The 26,104-nt window shown below is 41.3% G+C and overlaps 1 protein-coding gene and 2 non-coding genes across 3 annotated transcripts; all 3 read left to right on the top strand.

Moving 5' to 3' along the window:
* Nucleotides 1-684: 684 nt before the first annotated feature.
* Nucleotides 685-11,544, top strand: LOC138242419 (zona pellucida sperm-binding protein 3-like). The gene is made up of 9 exons (XM_069197905.1): nt 685-1,260; nt 3,940-7,273; nt 9,869-10,166; nt 10,268-10,383; nt 10,459-10,565; nt 10,645-10,819; nt 10,897-11,014; nt 11,213-11,380; nt 11,460-11,544. The coding sequence occupies exons 3-9, from the start codon at nt 10,023-10,025 to the stop codon at nt 11,469-11,471; spliced, it is 840 nt and encodes a 279-aa protein (XP_069054006.1). The 5' UTR covers nt 685-1,260; nt 3,940-7,273; nt 9,869-10,022; the 3' UTR covers nt 11,472-11,544.
* A 7,201-nt stretch (nt 11,545-18,745) lies between these two features.
* trnal-caa (transfer RNA leucine (anticodon CAA)) lies at nt 18,746-18,856 on the top strand. The gene is made up of 2 exons: nt 18,746-18,783; nt 18,811-18,856. It is a non-coding gene; the product is annotated as a tRNA-Leu (tRNA).
* A 2,586-nt stretch (nt 18,857-21,442) lies between these two features.
* Nucleotides 21,443-21,524, top strand: trnas-gcu (transfer RNA serine (anticodon GCU)). Its single transcript has one exon. It is a non-coding gene; the product is annotated as a tRNA-Ser (tRNA).
* The last annotated feature ends 4,580 nt before the right edge of the window (nt 21,525-26,104 follow it).

The raw sequence follows: 26,104 nt of genomic DNA, 5'->3' as shown, positions 1-26,104 counted from the left end.
ATATTGCACCATAAACTCAAATGTTTGTCCTCTTTGTGGCGCTTGCTTTTTGTTGCTTTAGCTAATTTCATGCAGTTTATTTCTGACCCATGACGTAAAGAGCTTGTGTATTTACGACAAAAAGCAGGGCAACAATTTTCATCGGTCTTATTGAAACTGTTAAAAAGTAAATGAGATCCTGTGTCCAAAATCCTGAGGTGCCTTTTTTCCTGTCTTGTCATACAGAATGTATCATTAAGGACAATCACATAGGGCTTGATTTTGTTAAATGCAAGTACAGTATTTATTTCCTATCTTGGAACCACTTGTTTTTCGAGAAATTCAAACAATTTGTGAAATATGAAATAGAAATCTTGCTTATCGGTGCAGGAGAAATACTGCCAGTTGGCAAGAAAACGACAGCATTTTTTTTCTTTAACCAAAAACCTGCATAGGGAGATGTAGAACAAAAATCCGCTTGAGACGTTTTCGTTGGGGAGGAGGGATGTGAAAGGGCAAAAAAATGTATCTGTTCCGTTACGAACGGCGAAGGTCGCAGGCGATTCACTCCTCTTGACTAGGTGGCGCTAGGAGGTGCAGTGAAGTTTATATCCGGCTGCAGGAACTCCTCTTTCTCAGCTCCGCTTCTCGGTTGTCTTGAAGCCGCATCCGCGCTAAAGAATGACGTCATCATACTGCGCGTATTTCACCAACGTGTGGGTGACTGAATCATTTTCTTATCATTATTCATTATTATTTTTTAAATGACTTCAGGTTCTGAATACGTAACGTCTCGTCGGCTGTGTTTATGCTTGAACAGAGCAGGATCTGTGAAGAATAAAAATAAAGAAGCTATTCTGTTTAAACTTCGGAAGTGAGCCTTTGTTTCTGACCGACTCTGAAGAAGGATGGCGGAGTGCTTGTTAAATCTGCAAACCCAGCTTGACTCTTTCATGCAGGTTTTGCTCAAATCGATCGTGTATGAAGTTTCAGAAGTTTTCCGAAACAGAATTTCTGACTCTGAGGACGAGTTTCAAGACAAACTCCTCAGCGTCTCCCAGATTCTGGTGAGACGGGCCGTGTTTAAAATCACGCAGTGTGTGGAGGACAGTGTCGGGAGTGAAATGGCGCAGCTAAAGAAGGAAAACGAATGCCTGAAGTGGAGATTTCAGCTGTGGGAGAAGGATTCGGGAGCAAGAGGAGATCAGGGTCGGACAGATCAGGGTACCCAGACGCTTCCCTGTGAAGTCACTGCAGAAATAAAAGAAGAAATGTTGTCAGGTCAGTGTGGTGACTTGTATGAAGTCAGAGTGTGTGTGTTAAAAACCACTGTATATAACTAACTCACTGGTGAGATTTTTTAAATAACAAACTTTATTTTAAAGAAAACATCTCACAATAGTGAACATTCTCATTCTCATTCTCAGTACGCATTCTAACAAAGTATCTAACAAAGTAACAAGGTATCAAACTGTCATCAAATAAACTTTGAGAGATGCAGAGTGACGTGGGAAAGACATGTGTGATGTAGCAACGGGATTCTTTACTGGAAAATGAACTGTTTTGTCCGGTTACGGTGCTGAAAACCCCTCGTTCACATTCAACAATTGTTCCACTGAATCAATTTGTAATCCAACGTCATTAGGAGACACCATTTATAAATATTGTATTCACGTTGTATCGGTCTAGATTTTTTTATTTATACTAATGATTGTGTAAATAAAAATTATTTTGATTGGTTTAGATATTACCGTCCTCCAGGGTCTGTCTGTATTAACTCCACTGGAATATTAATCCGGTGTGTCTGTATTAACCTCTCTCTCTCTAAGTGCATTGTTTATGTACTGTACTGTGCAGTAAGTGTGTGTGAATCAACCCCTCTCTCTCTCAGTGCAGTGTTAATTTACTGTAGTGTCCAGGCAGTCTGTCTGTATTCACCCCTCTTTCTCATTGCAGTCTTTATGTCCTGTAGTGTCAGTATTAACCCCTCTCTCTCATTGAAGTGTTAATGTACTGTAGTGTCCAGAAAGTGTCTGTATTAACCTCTCACTTAGTGCAGTGTTTATGTGCTGTAGTGTCCGGTCAGTGTGTCTGTATTCACCCATCTCTCAGTGCAGTGTTTATATGCTGTAGTGTCCAGTCAATGTATCTGTGTTCACCCCTCTCTCAGTGCAGTGTTAATGCATTGTAGTGTTAAGTCTGTATGTATGTATTAACCTGCCTCTCTCTGTGCAGTTTTAAACTACTGTAATGTGTGGTCAGTGTGTCTGTATTAATTCCTCTCTCTCTCAGTGCAGTGTTAATGTCCTGTAGTGTCAAGTCAGTGTGTTTGTATTTATCCCTCTATCTCTCTCAGTACAATGTTAATGTACTATAGTGTCCAGTCAGTCTGTCTGCATTTACCCCCCTCTCTCTGAGCACTGTTAATGTACGGTCTGTATAAATGCCTCTGTCTCAGTGTAGTGTTAATGTACTGTACTGTCCAGTCAGCATGTCTGTATAAACCCCTTTCAGTGCAGTGCTAATATGCTGCAGTGTCCAGTCAGTATGTATCTATTAACACCTCTCTCTCAGTGCAGTGTTAATGTACTGTTATGTCCAATCATTGTCTGTATTTACCCCTCTGTCTCAGTGTGGTGTTAATGTACTGTGTTAATATGCTTTTATTTCCAGTTTGTCCGTGTCTGTATAAAGCCCTCTCTCTCACTGTAGTGTTAATGTACTGTAGTGTCCAGTCAATGTGTCTGTATTAACCCCTCTCTCTCTCAGAGCACTGTTAAAGTAAATGTAACGTGATTGTGATATTATTACAGTAGGCTTTCTTTTTAGATGGTAGTTAGGTTTTTGACAAAGCTAAATCAGAACACCCCCTTATACCCATTTATTCCGCTATGTTTAAACAACCCAAATTGATTGTCAGTGTACTAGTACGCATGTGTGTAGTTTAAAGCTTTTTAGATCACATGGCCTCAGCTATCACTACTATGCTGATGATACTCAAATATACATCCATACCAAACCTGACGCTGATGTGTCTGTCTCTATTCTATTTAGTTGCATCTCCCATATAAAATCTTGGATGACTCAAAATGTCCTTCATCTTAACTGTGACAAGACTGAAGTCATGCTTATTGGCACCACCCATCAACTTTGTAAAACCAATGCTGTAACTCTATCTGTAGATAATCTTATACTTGAGCTTCAGTCTATATTGAAAAACTTAGGGATGCTATTTGACGTTTGACCCATATGTGCAGCAAAAATATTGCTCCACTACGCCCTATGTTATCACTAACTGTGGCTGAAAAGTGTTGTCTAATCTTGAATCGACTACTGTAATGCTGTACTCTCTGGGGATTCTAAATCCACATTGAACAAACTCCAGTATGTCCATAATTCAGCAGCAAGAATCCTGACCAGGTCTAGAAGAAGTGTTCACATTATTCCTATCCTGGAGTCCTTGCACTGGCTTCCTGTCAAGTTGCATGTCGACTTAACAATCCTCCTGCTCACCTATAAGGCTCTCCATGGCTTGGCACCTCAGTACCTGTCTGGTTTATCACCCTACTCCCCACGTCACAACCTTCACTCTTCTAATTGTGTTCTCCTATCTGTCCCCCAGTCCGTCTATAATCAATGGGTGACATGGCCTTCTCCTGTTATGCCCCCAAGCTCTGGAACTCCCCAAGGATATCAGAGAGTCACCTTCTCTAAACTCCTTCAAATCCAGATTCAAAACCTTCTTCTTTAGAAGACCCTTCATTGAACTGTTCTTTCCTACTGTATTTAGTACCACCATCTACTGTCTCCTCTAACTGTGTGTTCTAATCGTGCTTATTTTGTGTATTTTTTGTTGTTGGCATTCTGTAAAATGCTTTGAGAAGCCACCTTTAAAGGTGCTATATAAAATAAAGTTTTTTATTATTATTATAAAGATTTTATCTTGTTCTGTGTTTACAGGCTCAGAGGCCAGTGCTCTCTTTGAGGCTGGGGAAAGGGCTGCTCTTGAACAGAAGCATAGTGCGGAGGAGTGGGGCTCCAGTCTGATGCAGGAGACAGAGCTCACTGCTCCAGAAGGGAAAAAGACTCTCAGTGAGCAGCACACAGAGAGCAGACAGATTGTTGAGGTTCTGAACTCTGTGCCCATGATGAAGATGGAGTCTGAGAGTGGGACACCTGGACTCTTAGTATGTGATGATTTTACAGATAAGATGAATAATCTGTACTCAAACAATATTACGCAGGTTTGTAATGAACTAGGCTGTTTCTCTGTACAAGAGCACAAAGAAGAACTGTGTGAGTTTAATCTTACAGAGCAGGACATGGATCCCCAGTTGATTGACCCTGCAGAGCAGACGACTGATGTACCTGGTGAAGAGAACAATACTGAGTCACAGCACACTGAGAAGAGTCAGTACAGGGAGGAGCAACAGCAGCTCCTACAGGGCTTGATAATCATTAGGCCTTGTTCTGTTCAAGTGGAGAGACTGTCATTGCAGAGTCTCAAACAACCATATGATCCCTTAGTATCTGATGACTTTACACACAGGTTTAATGATCTGGTTACTGAGAAAATTGTTGAAAGTTTTAATGAACTGGAGAGTATGTCTGTTCTTCGGCAAAGAGAGGAACAACTGAATGAACTGGATGGTTTTAGTCTCAGAGAGCTGGAGAAGGAGCCCCAGATGATTCACACTGCTGAGCAGCACACTGAGGGACAAGGTGGAGAAAACAAATCTCAGTTTCAGCACACAGAGCAAGATCATTCCATGGAGCATTTTCAGAGTAAGAGACCCCAGCACGATCAGAGGATGAGGAAAGATCAGTCAAGGCCTTGCTCAGATGGAGTGGACAAACTGCCATTATGGCACAGGGAGGAGCAGCGTTTCTGTCAGTCTAGCATTTCAAAACCCTACCAGCACCTTCACACAGGAGAGAGACCTTTCAGCTGCAGTCAGTGTGGGAAGAGTTTTAGTCGGTCACGTAACTTAATAAACCACCAGCGCATTCACACGGGAGAGAGACCTTTCAGCTGCAGTCAGTGTGGGAAGAGTTTTATTCAATCATATGACTTAAAAAGGCACCAGCGCATTCACACAGGAGAGAGACCATTCAGCTGCAGTCAGTGTGGGAAGAGTTTTAGTCGGTCAAGTAGCTTAATAGCCCACCAGCGCATTCACACAGGAGAGAGACCATTCAGCTGCAGTCAGTGTGGGAAGAGTTTTATTCGGTCTTGTGACTTAAAAACCCACCAGCGCATTCACACAGGAGAGAAACCATTCAGCTGCAGTCAGTGTGGGAAGAGTTTTAGACAGTCAAGTAGCTTAATAGCCCACCAGCGCATTCACACAGGAGAGAGACCATTCAGCTGAAGTCAGCGAGGGAAGAGTTTTAGTCAGATAAGCCACTTGCAATCACACCAGCACATTCACATAGGAGAGTAACCATTCAGGTGCAGTCAGTGTGGGAAGAGTTTTATTCAGTCACATGACTTAAAAATGCACCAGCGCATTCACACAGGAGAGAGACCATTCCGCTGCAGTTAAGAGTGGGTTTTTTTCCAGTCAGGTGACTTAAAAACACCAATCTAGTCAGCAGGTCAGTTGTCAGTCAAGTAAACTAAAATGTCTTTCAGTGCAAGTAGGCATGTGACATCCGAAGAAGGCTCCACAGCCGAAACATTTATTTTCTTCTCTTTTCAGCATGGAACAAACCTTTACTTTAATAAAATATCTATTAGTCACAGTCACTTTGTACTCACCCACTTTTGAGTTCATCTGGTCAATTAAATTATGACTATACTCTTATTTACGATTGACTAAAATAGAAATAGCTCCTGTCACAGAGTTTAATTTATGTGTATAATAAAATGTTTTTAGTTTTATTCAATTTTAAAATGAATGAGGTCTAAATTGAATAAATTTCATTGTCAATTGAATTGAATTCCTTATAGTCTTGGAATGTTAATTTTAGTCCTGTTTAATTTTCCAATTAAGACTGTTCTCATTGGATAAGCTTGTAATTGTGTAACAGCTTTTAACTTACCATGTTATACACAGAATGTGTATAAAACAGATTAAGATCCTTAACTGTCACTCTTAAGGAAAAAAAGTCACACATCTGATTAAATTCTACAAACAAAAGCTCAAAGTCTTTGTTGCACAATCTAAAGTGTATTTTCCCCAGAGAGGATATATATCAAATACAAGAAATATTTATACAATAAAGGGTAAATAATAAAGAACAAGATATCGTATGAATTAGCAATAATTCTATAATAGTCATTTTTTTCAATGCAACTATTTTTTAAACAAGACAAGCAATATATACAGTGCCTTCAGAAAGTATTCATGCCCCATTGTTTATAATGTTAAAATGAAATTAAATATTTATAGTTCTGAAGTCATCTATTAAATAAAAATGGAAAATTACTTAATTGATAAGTATTCACTCCCTTTGTTTTAACAACCTAATTTGGGTCAATTATCTTGAGAGGTCATACTAAATTATGTTAACAAGGTACACCTGTGTTCCTTTCAAGTTCACCGGTGTTCACTTGCTCGATAAATTGCACAATAAATATCACTGACTGTGAGGTCTCACAACTAAAACAGCAGATCAGATCAGTCCTGCTGTCATGAGGACCAAGGAGCTGCCTGTGGAGCTTTGAGATAAAGTTGTTAGGAGGAGAAAAGCTGGAGAAGGTTATAAAAAGATTGGCAAAGCTTTGAATCTTCCTAGGAGCCCAGTGAAGTCCATTGTAACTGAAGTGGGACATGTGTATATATCTCACTTATCCAGCATCACAGTATCACCACTTAAGCACACTGTGAGAGGTGTTGATGGGGTCTGTTAATCTAGCCTCAAACATAAGTTAAACTAAGATGCCATAAAGCTGACCTGCTTTAGCAGCCCCAGTGGCTTAATGCTACATGATAAAAAACAGGAACAACACCCACAAACAGGATAAATCAGACCAATGTCTGCTGCATATCAAAGGACAGAACCTAGAGCAAGAAAGAGTAGGACAAGAAGTAATTAGATATCAAAGAACAGGACAAGCACTCAGGTGGTGAAACAAACTTTCTTCTGACTGTATATAAGAATTGGGAAACCCTTGCGGTTTGTCTGTTTTGTGGGGCAGACCCAGCACGCATTGTCAGACTTATTGAGCTCAATAAAACTGAATCTGCACAAGACTGTGTCCTTCTCCTCTGATGAAGAATTTCCCACAACAGTTGGCGTAGTCGACAGGATTCTCCAAGTCTTCGGTAATTCCCAGACAGCACACAGGGTGAGTATATTTTTTATGTTACCACACAATTAGGTTACCGAAAAGGAAGGACCGGAAACATACAGAGAATATAAAGAATCATTTATAGGGAAAAGAGTAAGGACACGCCTCTGAGATTCAGGGTAAAAATCCCTTAACCGAGACAAGACATGATTCCTCTGAGCTTGGTTTTGAAACCAAGACAAGACATGGTTCCTCTGAGCTCTGGGCGGGTCTCTAAACCAGGGAGCTTTCCCCCTGGGGGGAGGCAAAGTCCCTAAACGGAACAAGGTGAGCTAAGCGACGATATTGTGCCAGCAAGATTCCCTCTGAGTCCAGACAGGCACCCCTAAGGTTAATAATATTATTAAGATTATATTATTAACAATATAAGTATAGACCAGTTGTGCTAGCAGTTTAATCACCAGTGACTGCTGAACTGAGTGTTAACTGAGGAGTTGGCCCTGTACGCTAACACCAGACTCATATTCACTGACTGCTTCACAAGGATACTTGTAAGTGTGCTGGCAGCTCCGCTTTTAACAATTTATTAAAATGCTAACAATATGTAAAATAAAAACAACAGCACCGTTAAATGCTGGGGAGACGGGTAGTTTTTTTTTTTACAGTCAGATTCCAATCTCTAATGCTGTGTGTGAGAGCTTGTAATGTAAGTTTACTTTTCTCACATTTTCTGACAACAATTCCAAAGGGGCACCCTGTCAACTCCTTATACTTTTTAAAATGTCTGCCTGCATGTTTGATTTTTGTCGTTTTATTTAGAAAAAGTTCAATATTGATCATAACTAAAGAAAATTAGGATCACGAATAAAAAAAGGGGCTAAAGATATGAGTCGCTCTTGAATCAGAGCTGGGTGACACGGGCTTCTGTTCTGATATAGTTGTACGAGAAGCAGGAGGAATCACTTCTCTCCTATGGAGCATGAGCTGAATCAGGAGGGAGACATTTCCTATACTCGTGCATATGTCAACGTTTGACCTACATCGTAAAACTAAAACTAAATTAAAAACTAACATTAAGTTGTCAGAGACATTCATTTATATACGAAAAAGAGACAAAGTAATAATTCTACATTAACTTGTCCTACACTGATCAGACTAATTGAAATGTATGGATGCCTGTTTCCGCCAGGGAGTAAAAATAAAACGCGCTATGGTATCTCAGGATTCCGACTTAGTAACTCAGAATTCCAACTTTATATCTCAGAATTTCAAATTAAAAACTCAGAATTGCGACTTTATATCTCGTAATTTTGACTTTATATCTCACATTCGCGATTTCGAAATAGCCCATATTTCATTGTCTGTCCTTTCGTTATTGTAATGGATTCAGGTTCTAAGGGCTTGTGCCCTCGCCACTCCCACCCTAGTTCGTGCCTCACTGCATTGGCTCGAACCCAGGTCTTGCCAGCTGAGCTTAAGAACACTTTCTTTAGCCCCGACGGCCAGCATCCCTGTTATGCGCAGGGGAGGGCGGTGCCATCACCACACTGCAACCAGATCGTACAAATTGTATGTTGCAAAGGAACAAGTAATAGGTTTATTCAATGCTGAAAAAAAAGAAAGAAAACACAATGATCATAGGATCTATAGGCCTGAAGACTTGATAAAAATCCGGATGGAATAGCGGCTTTTAAAAAAAATATTTAAACACCAGAAATACAAAAACGGACACAGAATATGAAATAAGATACAGAAGCGGCGAGGGCACAAGCCCTAGAACCTGAATCCATTACAATAATAAAAGGACAGACAATGAAATATGGGCTATTTCGAAGTCGCAAATGTGAGATATAAAGTCAGAATTCTGACTGTTTAAGTCGCAATTACGAGATATAAATTCGGAATTCTGAGTTTCTAAGTCGCAATTCTGAGATACCATAGTTTTATTTTTTACTCCCTGGCGGAAACGGGCTTCCATAGGTTCTCAGTGCTCCGAAGCAAAAGCAATCTGAAAAATCAGACAAATTATTATCAGATCATGTCAAAAGCTGATCAGTATTTCTTTACTGGGAAGCAAAGAAATGCTTGTATTACACATTTTAATATGACATGCAAAAATGAAAAATAGTAAACTTATTTTAATTGCGTTACATGTTGATAGAACAGCCCCCTCTATAAAGTAAAGTGTGGACGGACGTGTCGCATGTTCCGTACTCTGTCTGACAGTGAGTTTAACACACTGTCCTCGTAAATTAGAAACTAATTGAACAATAAATTCATCTGAGCCAAATCTACACGTGTGGGTGATTTAATTCTGTCTAAATTGCGTGGAACTCCTCCGCTGAGGTCGGATACACACGGGAAAGTGTTCAGGCGGCTTCCCGGAGTCCCGCCTCAGACTGGAAGCAGGTTCTAATTAGACGCTGAGAACAAGAGTCTCTGTATGTAATTGATTGTGTTGATTGAGCGGTAGTGTGACCAGGTGTGTGGTAGAAGGTCCTGCCAGTATAAAAACCTAGTCACCGCGTTCACACTTTATGCTTTCTTGCTTCAACACAGTTTGGTGGTTTACTTATTTTACTCCTGTAGCAATTTAGCGGGACGTTAATTTGGCGATGCGCTCGTTTCTCTTTGTGCTGTGCCTGTGCGCAGGGGCCGGGCTCCCCGCACTGATCTCCGCCGGGCCGGCTGGCTGGGACTCTCGGGCATCAAGAGCTTCCTGTTTCCTCCCCAGCGAGGGCGGCAGCCGGCTCGCCCGGCCATCGGGGGCACCCGAGGAGTGGCCGTGTGGTGCGACTCCAGCAGGATGTACGTGAGGGTCAGTCAGCTCCTGTTCGGCTTCAGCTGTCGGCCATCGGAGGTGACCTTGGGCAACTGCAGCGTCAGCCGAACCACACGCAGTTACTTCTACTTCATCTACGGGCTTCACGAGTGCGGTACCGAGCGATCGGTAAGCGGGTCTTCATCTACAGGCAGTGTATCGATGTGAGCTGTAGGGCTAGTGTCAGGGTTGCCTTTCCTGGGAATACCCCTTCCTCTGTGACCTTGCAGGTTGTCCAGGGCCGCCTGGTGTACTCCAACACTCTCCGCTATGCCCCGCCCTCCTCCAGTGCACCTGTGCATCGCTTCATTCCCTTCTCTGTGCCGGTCAAGTGCTCCTACAACAGGTAGGCAGGGCTCTGCTGCTGCTGAGAAGCCGCTGGGAAAGTGTCCAGAAGCCCCTCATCCCCTCTGTCCTGCAGGTTCCACTACTCCTACAAGGTTGGCTATGTCCCCACGTGGGCCAGGAGAAGGACCTTCTTCAAGGACCTGAAGAACAAGCACAGCTTTGTGCTGCTCACCACCAACTGTAAGCTCCTTGAGTGAGTGGCTCCTCCTGCCTGCAGGGGGTGCTGTGTACAGGTGTAATGCTGCCTCTCTCTCTCCAGCCCACTGGGTCCGGCTCTCTCCTAAGGATGAGTACTTCCTGGGTCAGCCCATGTACTTCCAGGCCACTGCCTACTTTGCCACAGTGGAGCAGAGGCTGTACATCCACTCGTGTTACGTAACAGAGAAACCGGACCAGCACTCCCAGCCCCGTTTCCCTGTGATCGACAACTTGGGGTACGGCCCCTTCTGGGAGGGGAGGTGGGCAGGGGCCCTGAGAGCCTGCAGGGGTTCATCCTTGTCCTTGTCCCCAGGTGCATGGTGGACAGCAAGGCAGATGGCTGCCTGTCCAGGTTTGTCCCCTCCAAGCAGAAGGATGTGCTCCGCTTCACGATTGATGCCTTCCTCTTCCAGAAGAAGCTGTCCAGGAAGGTGCTGCTCTCAAAGGCTGCTCAGCCTTCTTGCTCTACTGATCCATTGTCTGCTTTTTCATTCATGATCTAGATGTGAACTAGACTGTGGCAGCTGTAGTGCCTAGAGCTGCCAGCTTGCCTTCACTGATGGCAGAAGGTCCTTCTCTGTCCCTCTATTGGCCTTGATCCCTTAATGCTGTGACCTTCCCTCTTGCAGCATGAAGTGACTGAGCTGTACATGCACTGTGTCATGGCTGTGGCTCCTGCTAAAGCAACACCAGGGACCAAGTCCTGCACCTACAGCAGAGCTCCAGTGAAGATGCTGAGAGCACCAGTGAGGATGTGGAGGGAGCAGAGGACTTTGGAGATGTTGGCCAGTGGACAGGTAGGGTCTGGCAGGAGGAGCTCCTGTAGGGGTGCGTGTCCTGCAGTTCAGCTGGATTGTTCTCCTTCTTCCTCCCCAGGTGCCTGAATGAAGGCTCCAGCCTGGCCCTTGTGACTCTCCTGCCTCCACTTGCCTTGTAATGGCAACATCTCAATAAAGCTGTGAAAGACCCTTCTGCCTACCCTTGTTTCTTTATGGTTTATAGGTTTGAATGGGGTGGAGGAATTCAAGGGAAGTATTTGTGGGGGTTCCCTTTCAAGAATGCTTCCCGTATTGCTGCCAATGAGGACTGAAAATGGCTGGAGTAATAAAGCGTTGTACTGGGGGAAGATGGCCGCACTATTCCTTGGGCAGGGCAGTGTGACTTTTTTTTTACTGTGGGAGAGACAGAGGTGTTCAATATACTGGAAATCCTCCTGTTTCCGAGAGGGGTAGTGCTTATGGAGTGTGAGTTGCTACTGTAGTGCCCAGTAAGAGTGAGATCTGGTTTCCTATTCTAGGCTGCACAAACTGACTAAAAGAAACACAAGGAAGGGATTGTCAACAGGGGCTTGGTGTAAAGTAGGCCTTCCCTTCCTTGGCAGAGGAATAATACTGTTCGTGAACATCAATGAATAATGGTACAGTTAGAATCTTGGAGGTCTTGTCTTATGGGTGTTGGTTTTACAGCAGTGGTAGTGGACAGTCATGAGAAGTATTAGGATTGAGACTGGATATCCCAGTACTTGACTGGGAAGACAGGTGTTCACAACCACTTTTACCAGCAGCACAGACTGCGTAGATTGAGACTGAACCCTTACTACACAAAGCCTTTCCCCTGTTTCAGTGTCCCATGTCATGATTTTCAAGTGAATCCTAGTCTTCCTTTGTGACTACCTATAATTTGCACAAATCCTGCTGGCCCACTAACACTGTCAATTATTAGCCCTACTGCACTGCCCTATTAAAGCTTCAAGGATTTAGGATAAACTATTTTATATAATGGTTCCAAAGGTGGCTTCTCAAAGCACTTGACATAATTACAGTAAGAATTCACAGGATAAAACAATTCCAATAGACAGAGGAGACCATGGATGGTGGTACTAAGGAAAGTAGAAGCAGAGGGGTAAAGAATGGAACCAGTTCAGTAAAGGCTCTTCTACAGAACAAGGTGTTGAGTCTGAATTTGACGGAGTTTAGGGAAGGTGACTCTGGTATCCTTGGGGAGAGAGTTCCAGAGCTTGGGGGCATAACAGCAGAATGCCCTGTCACCCATACAGTGTAGACGGGCTTGGGGGACAGGAGACCAGAATTAGAAGAGTGAAGGTTATGAAGTGGGGAGTAGGGTGATAATAGATTAAACTGCAACTGAAATGTGAAGGCACGTTCTACAGTTTATGCAAGAAAGGGTAATGTTAGGCTTTTATGGGACGGGGGTAATAGCAGCACTTTTGAGGACCGTTGGTACAACAGCAGTGCTCAAGGATTCATTTCCAAATATTGAGGACAATGGGTTATATACCCATCGTTCTTACCAAAGGCTCAGAGACCTTTCCACCACTAATTTATACAGGTTTGGTTCATTTGGGTTTTATCAGTTAAACATTTAATATTGTATGTCAGTTTGTTGATGCCTGTATATCACAGTGATCTGCACACACACCTTTGACTGAATATGGGCTGCCAAACCTCTCCACCAAACTTATGTATCACGGTAGGTACACAAGAAGTTTATTTGTAATAACAGGGTTGTTGGTGCCAGTAGTCAGATTGGGTCAATTGCAAGGTAAGAACAGCATCACATTAACTGGAGATGATCCAGAGATTAGCATGCAGCTCTGTACGCCAGATTAATACCGATTTGCAACTCGTTCGTCTGCTGACTTTAGTCCCCTGCTCAGTAATCACAATGTTCCCAATTGCAATGAGCCCAAGGAAACAGCTGCTGCTCTCTAGAGGACACTACAGGACAGGACTAAGTACAATTTCTGCAATAGACTAAGCAGTTTAGTGCCAAACTGATGGAACACTGAATCCTATGGGACAGTTCCGAATGTAGTAGCATCTTAATACTGAAATAATATCATAAACACCTCGTGATCTTAGGAATCTGTCGCTGTTAAAAAGTATTATAATAATAAGCTAAAATTGTACTGCAGCCACAACACAGTGGACTTGCAGCTCCTGTCCTGATCATACAGAAAGATGTCATCACTATAACACCTGTTAACAAACATAGCGCCTGCAGTCTGTGAAAGAGAGCTCTGAGGTAAATATTCCTTGCAGGGAAGTGAACTGAAAAACAGGCAAATACATCACTCAGATGAAGAGCAATGACTGTCGCTAAAGTAAGTGAGAGAGGGTACATCTACTGTATAGTAGTTCATCCACAGAAATTCAAACATAAATTTGTGACGCACCAGAGTACCACAAAGCTAGAAGCGTGCCTTCAACTGGAGTATTGTAGCACGACTATTTATAAGTAATATTAACTTATTCCAGGCGTTCATCTGGTTTAAGAATACGAATCGATGCCTTCAAATAGACCTTTAACAGTCCTTTGATGTAGAATTAAGAAAATGGGGAATTATCTGATCCCGTTCTCAATCCAGTAGTTTATGGACAGGCGCTCTCAGCGGACTGTGCGCAGGAGTGATGGGTGATGTGGAATTCTATGGGCTCAGTGGGACTCCGGGAGTCAACTCAGGGCTCTGCTGTAGATTCCTGTAGAACCGGTGTGAAATGATAATGTATCGTTGGCTGGTATTGTTAATGTAAAGTTTACTGGTACATTTCGGCCAAAACATATTTTCTTTCTTCTTTTTTTCAGGATGGAATAAACCTATTACTTGTTCCTTTGCAGCCTACGCATGCTGACGCAGCTACCCACCTGAACTACAAATTGTATGTCGGCCGTTCTGTTACACTATATTGATGAATCGTACAAGATCATAGGATCTATAAGCCTGAAGACTTGTCTTGTACAGTGACCTGATAAAAATCAAATTAATTACATTAATTTTTATGGAATTCCAGTAGTGAGGCTTCCATAGTACACGGATGGAATAGTGGACGGTGGGCTTTTAATTTTTTTTTTATTTAAACACCAGAAATACAAAAATGAAGACAATATGAAATAAGATACATAAATAGACACTTCACATCCAGGAGAATTCACAATTATAAAAGCTGAAACTTTTTAAATATTTCCATTGTATGTCCTTTTTTACTTTAAAAAAAAAAACTCTTCTTTAGCTCAGCTGGCAAGGCCTGGGTTCGAGCCAATGCAGTGAGGCACGAACTAGGGTGGGAGCGGTGAGGGCACAAGGCCTGGAACCCGAATCCGTTACAATGACAAAAGGACAGACAATGAAATATGGGTTATTTCGAAGTCCCAAATGTGAGATATAAAGTCGGAAAGTTCTGAGTTTTTAAGTCGCAATTCTCAGTTACTAAGTCGGAATTCTGAGATACCATAGCGCGTTTTTATTTTTACTCCCTGGCGGAAACGGGCTTCCATAGAAATAGTCAGATTCAGAGCCATTGCAGTTCGTGCTAATTAGAACAACGCCAGTACTGAACCCCCAGCACCGTACTGACTACTGAGCACAAGTTCAGCTGCTCGCCAGCTTTGTTACGCACAGTTTTGCATTGCTATTGAGCTCAGAGCAGGAGCTGATCTTCAGACAGTACCGTGTTAAAAAAGCAACATGAGCCAGGCAGGAGTCAAACCTACAATCTTCTGTTTCAAAGTCAGATGCGTTATACATTACGTCACTGACCTTAATCTTACGGTGCTCAACTGCACCATAGTGACCTCAGCGCCACTACTAGTAATACATCGCCCCCGGCCAAAATTGCTTAGTAAAAAAAAACATTTTCTATACTGTCTGTTTAAAAATATTATATCTTTAAAAAAGACAAAGGGTTTGTGTGTCGCGCTAAAGTTTCGATTCATTTCGAATGCAAAGAAAAAACATTTTCTTCCAAGAAATCATAAATTTGTCTCATCCTCCATACTATAATTCTCTCTTGTAGTAGTAAAGCATTTTGAGTCAAACCGAACAATATATTAAAGGAACAAGTAATAGGTTTATTCCATGCTGAAAAGAGAAGAGAGAAAACACAACGTTTCAGCTGTAGAACCTTCTTCAGGTTTGTTTTCTCTCTTCTCTTTTCAGCATGGAATAAACCTACAGTAGTACTTGTTCCTTTGCAGATACGCATGCTGACGTAGCTACCCACCTGAATATATTAAACGTTTCATCCATACGATTAACATAATGTTCTCCTGAATAACTACAGTAAATGACAAAGCCTTAGAGCCACAGAGAAAAACAAATTGCATTTAAAGTAATTTTAAAGGCTCGAGATAATATTGCACTATAAACGCAAATGTCTGTCTTCTTTGTGGCACTTACTTTTTGTTGCTTTAGCAAATTTCATGCAGTTTATTTCTGACACAAGACATAACAAGCTTGTGTATTTATGACAAAAAAGCAGGGCAGCAATTTATATCGGCCTTGAAATTGATATTGTTAAAAAGTGAGTTAAATGCAGATATAGTAAATATATGTTCTCATATAATGGTGTGTTTTTTTGTCTAAAAATCCTTCATGAATGGTTTAACAGACACCTTGCATAATTAAAAAAATATATATTTACGAATTTTAACTTTTTATACAGTAAAGTTTTGTTGTGAACATGAGCCCTGTTTATCGATGTCACCAACACAGTTCTGGATTTTATTCTGCCTTCCTACGCACATATGAATTTTCTTTCACACAACAGCACGCATGTATGGTAGCGTATTAGCGCCAGGGATAAAAAGAATGATGTTGGCTTTTAAATGATAAACCATTTGCGTTTATACAAAATCACAATGCGTTGTCGCAGACATTGGGACATACTCTGTTTAAACACCTGTCAATTTCTCTTATATTGGCTCCTGTGCTTCGGTCCATTTGAGAGAGAAGACACTGAAAAAGTCTTGTGAAAGTGGATTTTGCACCTGCGCCAGTGCTGTAGTGGTATCATACAGACACCCATACAAATCCACCACACGTTGGAAGCTCTGGAAGGCAACGTAAAATATTGCTCTGTCCGTTGGTGGATTAGGTATGCATGCTACATTTCAACGTAAAATGCAATGTAAAAAGATCAAATTTGATTCAAAATCGATTAATGTAAAAACCGATAAAGCTCATGTTTTTTATCTTGTTTTATCTATATCTATATCTATATCTAGTTTTTCAAAGGTCTTAAAAAATGTTTATCGTGATTGTGAAAGTTCGAGAAGGTGTACCAGCGCGTGCCTTTATATCGCCAGCTTCAGTCTCGCCTGTAGCTGCGAGAAGGTTAAAAGCGCACAAGTGATCTGTCTTTCGTCCAAATAATTGCTGGAGCAGCAGGACGTAGAGCACCATCCAGCAGCTGTAGACGATGTTCGAGGAAGAGCTAATTCTGTTTTCAGCACAGGGAGCAAGAATGAGCTCAGTCCGGCTCCCAGCAGAATCCATTCTGGTTCGGTTGCTGTCAGACTGTGCATCTGAGGCTTTTTGGATCGCAACGTGAAAAAAAAAGAACAAAAAACAATTGCTCACATTGTGTTACTTCTACCAGAGGAAGGGGAGATATCACTTAAAAAAATCAGCACTTAATATTTGGATCCGGGGCCTCATACTAATTATTTAACTATCAGATTGTGTTTCTGCAACATTTCGTGCACAGTATGCCGTATTCAACAATAAAACAACAGTCACAATGAGGCCTTTACACCCAGTCTGGGGTATTTTCCCCTTTTATATTTTTGCCACTTTATATCGAACCTGTTATACTCCCAGAAGTGCGCAGTAGCTTCTACTTAATAAAAATATACAATTCACCGCTGGTATAAACAGATGTGTGCCATGTCTGCTTTTGTAAGCATTTGTTTCAAAAATAAGTTCACAATATGTTAAAAACACAAAAAGCACAAACTTAATAATACAACGATACAAAATCAAAACCAAATCATAAAGCCAATTAAGTACCTATCCTTTGAAAACAGAGAACACCTTTATATCTACAATAAAAAAGTGACATTTGTATCTACTTTTGAATTACTGTACAAAGCAGACAGAGTATTCCCTGAATTCAAAGATCAGATCTTGGCCAAAACAAGACAATCAGACGTGATCTGAATTCAGAACAAGAGCCTCTGCTTCGTCATTTATTGAGCTTTTGATCAAAGTCTGAGTGAAAAAAGATCAGCTATTTTAACTGTTTGAATGAAATACACAAAGGGCACCTTCCTTCGAACCGGTGTCAAACCAGCAACCTAAGGATTCCCTCTTGTTTCCACTACAGTCCTCCGCTCTACCAACTGAGCTACCAACAGATGTCAGGAGATGCTCTCTGGCACATACTGTCCAATGTAGTGAAATGTTCCGGATGATTTAAATCCCAGATCGACATCGTTTCCAACTCGTTTCCTTAGTCTTGTTTACCTTGAATTTAAGCCACAAACCAGGATTCTACTGTATAAACTTCCGGAGATATTACAAAATGTTTGATGGAGCATCAATCATTCCAGGCGGAAATTGACTCCTTTTCTTTCTCGAGGGATCATATTAAACATTTCATTTGGATCGAGAAGAGGATCACCATGAGACACAAAACAAACAGTTTCATTCTGTCTTTATTAGAATCTGTATCACAGCTAATGAATGTAAAGCCTTTAGTATGCGAGAGTGAGAGTTCAGTTATGCCAGGGAGTGTGAGAAAAGAGAACTGAAATTTAGTAAATTAATATTTAAATAGAGCGTAAATCTTCAAAGTGTCACTGCAAAATTATTACAGGGGTCTACCAGCTGCCGGACGTACTTGTTTTGGGACTATTTCCAATAAGTACCGCATTAGTAGTTGTGTGTCCTTACTGGTATCTTTTAAACATTCGGTTATATACAAACGGGACAGAGACACAGTGATAATCTGATTTTAACATGTCCTGCATTTTAACTTACTGAACAGATGAATTGAAATGTTCTGATTAAGAGCCCCTGCAGTTCGTGCTAATTAGAACCACAACAATACTCCAGAGTCCTGAGCACCACACTGAGCAAAGGTTCAGCTGAACTCTGACTTTGTTCAGCACGACTTGTTGTTGCAGTTGAGCTCAGAGCTGGAGATGATCTCCATATTCTACCACACTAACTAGTCCTAAACGTAGTACACAGTACACACTTTTTAAAAACAATTTAAAATATTACACAAAGGCTGTAAAGCACACTCTAAATCGATCCGAATATTTGATTTCCGCGATTAGGCAACGTGGTGCTTCTCCAGCAAAGCATTTCTCAGTTTTGTGAACTACTGGTGCTTTTAACACACCAACTTACACACCTCGTCAGGATGGCCGAGTGGTCTAAGGCGCCAGACTCAAGGACTCCTGTCTTTCCGTTGCTTGGGTGTTCTGGTCTCTGAATAGAGGCGTGGGTTCAAATCCCACTCCTGACAGCTTTTCCCTCTCTTGCATTTTTCCTGTCTTCTTGTGCTCGCTGACAACGACAGAAAGAAGAAAACGGAGAAACCGGCTTGCGGGCACATGATGGGCAGGGAAATTCTTCGTGAACACTTCAATGTGATTAGCAGAAAGTCAAATAGGCTTCGATTTCTCCCTTAAGAACTGTTTGGGGTGCCTGTAATCGAGTAAAGATTTACGGTCAAGGTATGCATTCAAAGGTGAAAGACCGAAATATAAATCCAGAAGAAGATGTATTAAAACATATTGTTTTCCTTGCGGTTTCCCCTGTATTTCATTAAATGTGGCATTGTGAAATCAGCCTGTAGCCCTACGGAATGCAGCCACTCTCCCGGTGACAGCGGCAGGAGCCGAGAGGATTAAATCAGAGCTCGAACAGAGAGTTAAAAAAATATGGGCAATTAGAACATAGATCATAGAATATTTTTATTAAACTTTCCTATCTGCTCGGCCTTACTAAAGTATTTTAGCTGCATTTTAGCTTCTATTTATATACTTTACAGTAGATAGTGTTTAGTAAGAGAAGAGAGATACAAGCGCTAAACCCCCACAATAACCAAACCTTAACTAAAGCAGGAAGATCAGTTTCTGCTCGAGACAGCCGTTTTCTGAACTGTAAATCTCTGGCTGGAGACGCTGTGTCCGGACTCAGAGGTTGTATAAGAAAAGACTCGGAGAGCTGCAGGCGCAGCTCATTGCTCTGCGATCCCCGTGCGGAATGCGCGTGTCCTCCCTCCTTCATTACCTTCATACACTCCTCTCAAACCATATCAAACTCCTGGAATATTTCGGTGAACAGATACTGGATCTTTCTTTCCGAGATCATAGGCAGAAACAATAAACACGGTGAAAACAGGAAGGTATTCTGATCGTATAGAGAAATGCGCAAAAATACATTTCCTAAAATCCAATAAAATCTAGTTACATTCTGATGCTATTTTGATGTATCTGAATAGTTTTGGCACAGTTGTTACAGCAAAGAGACAAATAAACTTTTTTTTAATTTCATTCGAGCTGTAGTTTTGAAAATGTTTTTTCAATTCTCTAAATAATACAAACACAAATACCCGTTGTAAGCGTCTGACCATTGATATTCTTGAATTATAAGACCGTACACACGCTGACAGGCAGTTCAGCGAATATGATGCCCCTGCAGGGGCCGAATATTAGACAGACGTATACATACAGTCATCGTGTGGAGTTTATTCCTCCTCTACCGCAGTCTTTGCCTCTTGTCACATTTGCGCTTAATTGTCGATTTTTTGTATAGAACACCGAATATCTTGAGGAAGCCTGTCAAGCGAAGACTGATGGATTATTGAGGTGCAAACACTGGCTCAAAATCAACACCCTCTGCTATTGCCGTTGTTTCTTTGATAATTTCTTCAAATTCCTCATCTGACCTTCAATATCGAGGGATATTGAGCATAATACCATACAAATTGTAACTTTCTTTTGATTGCCAGTTTTATTAAAATGCCATCCCCTTTTACAGTTATTTTAGATGTTTGGCAAGGCGTAATATCCTCCCTCTCACCCTCAGCTAAAATATTTTAAAAGTACAACCACATTACATTATATTGAACAGCGTTTATGTTAACATTTATATTCAAATTAAGGTAAATATACGAAAATATTAAAATGGAACTCCGGCGATCTGTTGTTTTTGCTTGACAAGTTCTCGAACAATTTTGCATTGTTTTTTAAATTACTTTAGCTGAAGATGCAACGGGAGCATAAGTTAATTCTCCCGCCACTCACTGGAACATATAATTCCATGGGTGAATACTAACTGCTTGCAAGTTGCCAATGTCGGTAATTATTGGAAATTCCCGGTAATGTTGACTCTGGTACTCAATTGTTTACTACTGCAAATATCAAAATAGTTCAGGTTTTGCGGAACAATTAAATTTTTGCGGTGATGATGTTTACTATAGGAAGAAGTGCGTCCCTGGGTGGGATCAAAAAACCCACCTGGGGATTAATAGCCGAAAACGCTAACCGATTGCACCACAGAAATGCTTACACCTTGCTTTTTTTCATTTACATACTTTTGGTGAACAAAAAAATTCGCTCGCATTTCATCTTTCGCAAGCTGTATGATTTTAAAAAAACAAGTTGTTCTGCAAACGAAATTAATAAACGCATTAAACCAAATCAAGACCTCTTTGAGTGTCCCAAATTACATGTTCTGTAAAACAAGACAGGAAAAAAAAGGTACTGCTGGAATTCGGATCCAGGATTTCCTCTTTATGAAACAGGTATTTTAACCAGCTTTACCACAGCACTGGCAGAATACTATTCTTATACAGGTGGGTACCCACCCTCAAACCTTTGTTCTCTCGCTATTTTACCTTTGCCTACTGCCCTGTCTCTCTCACACCTGAAGAAGGCTCCACGGACGAAACGTTGTGTTCTCGTTCTTCTTTTTTTCAGCATGGAATAAACCTATTACCTATTCTTATACAGCCTCTTGGACACACCGCTCTGAGACATCTGAGGTCGATGTGCGCTGAGCCTGGTCGCCGAGCAAAATCATGCCCAAGGGGGGTGGCTCTTGTGACGAGGTGGCCGAGTGGTTAAGGCGATGGACTGCTAATCCATTGTGCTTTGCACGCGTGGGTTTGAATCCCATTCTCGTCGGTTTATGTTTTTGACTTGTGATCCGTTTCTAAGTCGGACTTGCTTTCTTTAGCTACTGTAGTACAGCAGTAATATTTCTAGCGTTGGCTGAACATGGCTTACAGCAGTAGCTGACAGATATAGTCTCTTAATATTTAGGTTTAATTTATGCTTTGTACTGCTTTCACCTGATATTAATAGTAGTCCTGATGAACGATTTAGGGACATGGCGCATCTTGAAAATGTTCTTGTTAATTTCAGTTTGGAAAAGATGCACTCACCAGAAGCAGAAACTGGTCGTATCTGCAAAATGCGCAATGCAATAGCAATGTCTTGCTATGAGTCCTTACCTGTTACAGGAGGCGTTGTAGGACTTTTTTAGTTCAGAAAAAGCTATCAATTCATCTTACATTTCTACTCCATCAATATTAGCAATGCTATTTTTACTAAGCTCTAAATATAGCTCTAAATAAATGCAGATTTTAAAATACATTTTAAAATAAATGCTATTCCATATGTTGTAACTTTGTGGTATTTAGAAATTGTATCTGAGGATGCAAGGGAAAGTATTATACAACTGTGAAAGAGGCTTGTATTTTAATACAGTTTTCGATCAAAAGAAAACCAAAGTCCCTATGATATTACCGTCAATATCTCTTGATATCAACGTTCAGTTGAAAGATTTGAAGAAACTCTCAAACAAGCAACTACAGTAGCAGAGAGTTTTGATTTAAACCGATGCTTGCAGCTCAATACTCCATTCATCCTTGAAAGAAGCAAAGACAGGGATATTTTGAGTGTTTCCATGATCCTCTTCTCAATCCAAAAGAAAGGTTTTATATGATCCTGATCCCACTAGAAAAAGGGTCAATTTCAGCCTGCACTGATGTCCCTTAAACGTTTTATAAGAACTCTGGACGTTTATACAGTGGAAGCCTGGTCCATTTCTTCTTCTGAACGAGACTATGGGAGTGAGTATTTTGACGTCGAACTGGGATTTAGAGGCACACTACACTACATTGGGCTACACGTGTGACAAAGCGCTTGCTTTCCGACCTCTCGATAGCTCAATTGCTAGATCTTAAGACGATAGACAAAAACAGTGGGCATTTCTTATGTCCCTGGTTTGAATCCAGCTCGAAGGATGGTGTTTTCTTGTTCCTTAATCAAAAAGTGAAAATTGCGAATTTGTCTTTCACTTTGACGTTCACCCGAAAGCTCAGTATATAAAGAAGTAAAGGCTCCTGTTCTGGATCCTAATCCTAATCCTCACGTCAGATTGTTTTGCTTAGACCTTTAAAATGTACACTGTGGACTGTTTGCTCTTCCTAACACAATTAAAAAGCCGCCGACAAATTTATCGATCGGGAGTTTAGTTCAGTGATAGCGCGCACTTAAGACGCTCCGTTTTCTATCGCCGGCATCTCTGTATTCTTTTTAAACGCGATATTTTTTATTCTTCGTGTGTGAATTTCAGGGAGACCCATAAACCCTTTGTCTGTTTTAAAGATACATTATTTTAAACCAGACATAATGAAAGACATAGTAACTAGACACACATACAAGACACATAAATGGATAACGTGTCTGATTACGGATCAGAAGGCTTTAGGTTTGTACTCCTTCCTGGTTCGTGAAGAAGCTTTTAAACCTCACTCCTCAACACTGACATCGTAGGGTGTGCGGTCCTACACAACTATCGACTGGATGAGTCTTCTGTTCAATCTCCGATTCTTTCCGCACATTCCTGCTATTTCACCACCGTTATTGTAGGATAACAGCCACAGACACGAGAAGATATACTATTCCGAACAAATGTCTTAAAAAATCACGTTGAAAAAGGTGACAATACGTTTTTGTTTCTTTAACTTAACCTTACTTTTGCCTGTAAAGTTCACATTATTTTCTGTAGCCGCAAATCCCCAATATTTCTGCTGTCTCCCGAGAAACACAAGCGTGGAGTCAAATCATATTAAATAACACAACACATCTATTAATTTAACACCCAGATGTGACAGAACACATGTAAGACTTACACACAGCTTTTAATATGCTCTAGTGAATTTGCAGGTGTCCTGGGAAGGGAAGAGAACTGATATTAAGGAAATACATATTTAAAGGGGATGTAAGTCTTAAATGTGTTTTGTCACATCTGGGTGTTAACTGAATAATTTTCTAGCATTATTTATTGTGTTTTGACTCTATACTTGTGATTCTCAGGAGACAGCAGAAATATTGATGTTTACATTTCTATTCACATTCCCGGTGATATTGACTGAGGTAATGCAGAAGCATGTTCTCTATAACAATAAACGGTGCGAGAAGACAGGAAGAAAGGCACCCCTAGGATTTGAACCCAGGATCTCTTGTTTACTAGACAGGCGCTTTAACCAACTAAGCCACGGCGCCGACAGAATCCTCCTCTTTTACTGCGACTTGGACACACCGCTCTGAGACACCTGCGTTCAGTAAGCGCTGAGTCTGCTGGCTGAGCACGTTGCCTCCTTTACATTTAATAGGAGCCCCGACACCAAGAGAAACGTATAGCAATGGGTTTTATCCGGCACTTTTCATGTCCAATGCGCTTTACATCTCCCACGGGCGACAAAGTTCATTTACGACACCTTTCTTTCTTTCTTCTTTCAGCAGGAGTACAATAATGGCAACAACATGTTTGGAGTTCGGCATTTCATTTAGTCTGCGGAAACATCGTATCGGAATGAACTGCCTGAGATAAAAGAGTAATTGCGGCTTCAGATTTCGTTTTTACAGATCATTGCGTTGTTCTGCTCATGCTGACTAAACGCTTTAGATATGTCATTTACTGCAAGCGTTGCTTTTCCAGGTTTTTCTGAAATTCCTCGCATTTGAGCCAGCACTAAAATATTTCATTCCCGTCGCTGAATACATCGTGGAAACGGTATTTGCAACGGAATGCTGTCACACATGAAACCTCTTTGTTATTCGGTTCTGAAGTTTGAAAATGAAAATAAAACGGGGGTCACTTCATAGGCTTGAAAGAAGTCCAAGCAGCATAAAAACCCGCGAATTCATACAAAGGCTGCACCTTTCTTCTGCTGCTGTTATAAATCAGCCTTAAACATTTGAATACATACCTTACTGCTGCTAACCACATTCACGTGTTTACGAAGCTTTTTTCTGTCCGTTATGTTTTTGCTAAGCAGTTTCTCCGTTTTCCTCGTACTGTGATTGTCAGCGAGCACAACAAGACTGAAACAGTGTAAAGGCAGGTAAAAAAGTCAGGGTAAAACGCCTGATTATCGGGAGTGGGATTTGAACCCGTGCCTCTATTTGGAGAGCGAAACACAAAGCTTAAAAGACACAAATCTGTAAATTTGCTGTTTTAAACCGCTCAACTATCCTGAAGAAATAGGTGCGGATTGTATCAGTCACATCCGATTTTCCGTAAATTTAGGACGATTGATACAACTGGACGAACAATTTGTGGCGTTTAGCATGACATGGAAAACGGTACCGGAGCGTTAGGGTCCGGACTACTAGACTCAGAAACAGTTTTTACCCCCGCACTATCAAACTATTAAACTCCCAGCCTCTCTCACTCTCTCCTCACCTCTCACCTATGACCTGAACTTCACAGTGCCTTCTTTCTTACCAAAAACCCAAACACACATTGAAAATCTACCTCTCCCATACATGTCAAAAGCTCACTCCCCATCATTTCTATCCCTTTATTTCATTCTTTTGATGCATGTTTTTTGCACATAACCTGTTACTTTTTTGTTGTTTTGCACACTGCCCGTTGTTGTTTTTTGCACATCGGCTGTTGTCTCTGTCTTTCTTTTGTTATACAATTGTATTGTTGTTGTGTTTTTTTCTTTGTACTACTTACGTCCGAGAGCTAGCTAAATAGCATTTCGTTATACCATATACCTGTGTATGAGTATAATGACAATAAACTTGGACTTGAACTTGAACTTGACATAGTCTTGCAGGCAGTATATTATTTTATCGTTTACTCGTTTAAAAAAACATGGTCTTCTTGTTCCTAAGTCAGATTTTTAGTGCTTTCGAACGTTACTTCCAAACTGGACTGACAGCTCACCCGATCTGTTTGTGATCCGACCATGGAGTCGGGGGCTGTACCAAGCGCACGTTCCTTCCCAATGCTGAGGCGATCATTCAGAAGATGGTTGTGAAGAGAGACAAGCTTTGTCGACTAAAAAACAAGGCAGGATATGCAAGAATACTAATCACTGGCGACAGTTATGCGCTCTTACTATTGAGTTGCGAGTTTTTTTGAAGACTTTGAAACTAAAGGAAAGTGGAGACAAATGAAACAGGCATGGGTGGGGTGAACCCACGATCTTCGGTTTACAAAACCGACGCCTTACCACTTGGCCACCGCACCTTCGAGGAAATATGGGAATAATGTTGTTCAAATTATTTTTTTCTGAATCTGGTTTACATCGCCTGGAGGCAGCAACAACAATAAAAGGGATACTTAACAAGGAGATACGCTGTAGCAGTGCGACTCCAACAGATGCTCCTGAAGAGGCTGGAGGTTTAAGCCAGCTCCTTAGAGCACTCGGCCACGTTACTCTCAACAGCGGCTCTTCAGC

This window comes from Lepisosteus oculatus, chromosome 14 (genome assembly GCF_040954835.1).
Source record: "Lepisosteus oculatus isolate fLepOcu1 chromosome 14, fLepOcu1.hap2, whole genome shotgun sequence".
Classification (NCBI taxonomy): domain Eukaryota; kingdom Metazoa; phylum Chordata; class Actinopteri; order Semionotiformes; family Lepisosteidae; genus Lepisosteus; species Lepisosteus oculatus.
This window is presented reverse-complemented; position numbering and strand designations above follow the sequence as displayed.

Coding starts and splice junctions, on each gene's coding strand:
- LOC138242419 (XM_069197905.1), top strand. CDS start 10,023: ATGTACGTGAGGGTCAGTCAGCTCCTGTTCGGCTTCAGCTGTCGGCCA. Junction 10,167..10,267: donor AGTGCGGTACCGAGCGATCG/GTAAGCGGGTCT, acceptor GTGACCTTGCAG/GTTGTCCAGGGCCGCCTGGT. Junction 10,384..10,458: donor GTCAAGTGCTCCTACAACAG/GTAGGCAGGGCT, acceptor TCTGTCCTGCAG/GTTCCACTACTCCTACAAGG.